An 897-nucleotide genomic window follows, 5' to 3' on the forward strand; every position below is an offset into this window, starting at 1 on the left:
GGGGGGGGTAAACTTGTCCTGGCGCGACACGGACGGAGACCTGGCAGCGCAGGTGACTATGTGGCTGCGCGTCGTGCGCAGAGTCGGGACAAACTTGACCAGCCAGCTACTTGAAGCACCAGAGTAGCCCGAGCGAGACCTCTGAATCAGTGATGCTGTCCCCCCAAAAAAATCTTAAACTGACACACACACACACACACACACACACACACACACACGGGCGCGCACGCACACGCACTCTACCGTCTTACCTGGGAGACGAGGAAAGCCAAGAGGATGCGGACTCCAATCTCCATGGTCGGTATAGAATTTCTCGCGGTGTGACACAGATTTTCAAGACAGGGTGATGATGTAGGCTGGGTCAGCTCTGCTCATAATTCCACTGTCCAAGCGCCGGGGAGAGAGGAAAGCCTTTCGCCGTGTGCCGCCAGCTGCCAACTTCCCCCAAACACAACTGCAGTCGGATCGGTAAGGCAGTGGAAAGTGGAGCCGAGACCACAACCAATAGATTTATGAGGAGGACAGAGAGGGGTGGGGGGGGGGGGGGGGGGGGGGGGGAGGGGGGGGGGGGGGGAGGTAAAGCGTTGGGAGAGGGGAGTGGTGGTGGGAGTGAGGAGTGTCTCTGTGTGTGCGTGTGTGTGTGTGTGTGTGGACGGGGGTGTGTCTCCATCCAAGCAGAGGGTCACTTAGCATCATGAATGTTTCTTTTTTTGTTGTGGCCAAATTCAGACACCCCAGTTCTTTTTTGCGGAGTTCTGAATGATCGAGGTGCAGCAGCAGGTTTTGTGGATTCTTCATCAACATCATGCGTATCCCCCCCTTATCAGACAGCTTTACAGCCCTTATTCCAGCATGTTATCCGTCCCCTTTTACAGGATTTACGGCTCCTATCGTCTT

General features: G+C 55.5%; 1 protein-coding gene across 1 annotated transcript in view; it reads right to left on the reverse strand.

The window, feature by feature from the left end:
* Nucleotides 1–515, reverse strand: part of cdh13 (cadherin 13, H-cadherin (heart)) — a 290291-nt gene extending 289776 nt beyond the window's left edge. Inside the window, exon 1 of the mRNA XM_031857204.1 lies at nt 252–515. Coding sequence (XP_031713064.1) covers nt 252–296 — 45 coding nt within the window. The 5' untranslated portion in view covers nt 297–515. The remainder of the gene's footprint in view (nt 1–251) is intronic.
* Nucleotides 516–897: the final 382 nt, after the last annotated feature.

Source organism: Anarrhichthys ocellatus, unplaced genomic scaffold (genome assembly GCF_004355925.1).
Source record: "Anarrhichthys ocellatus isolate YVR2014 unplaced genomic scaffold, GSC_Weel_1.0 scaffold2, whole genome shotgun sequence".
Taxonomy (NCBI): Eukaryota; Metazoa; Chordata; class Actinopteri; order Perciformes; family Anarhichadidae; genus Anarrhichthys; species Anarrhichthys ocellatus.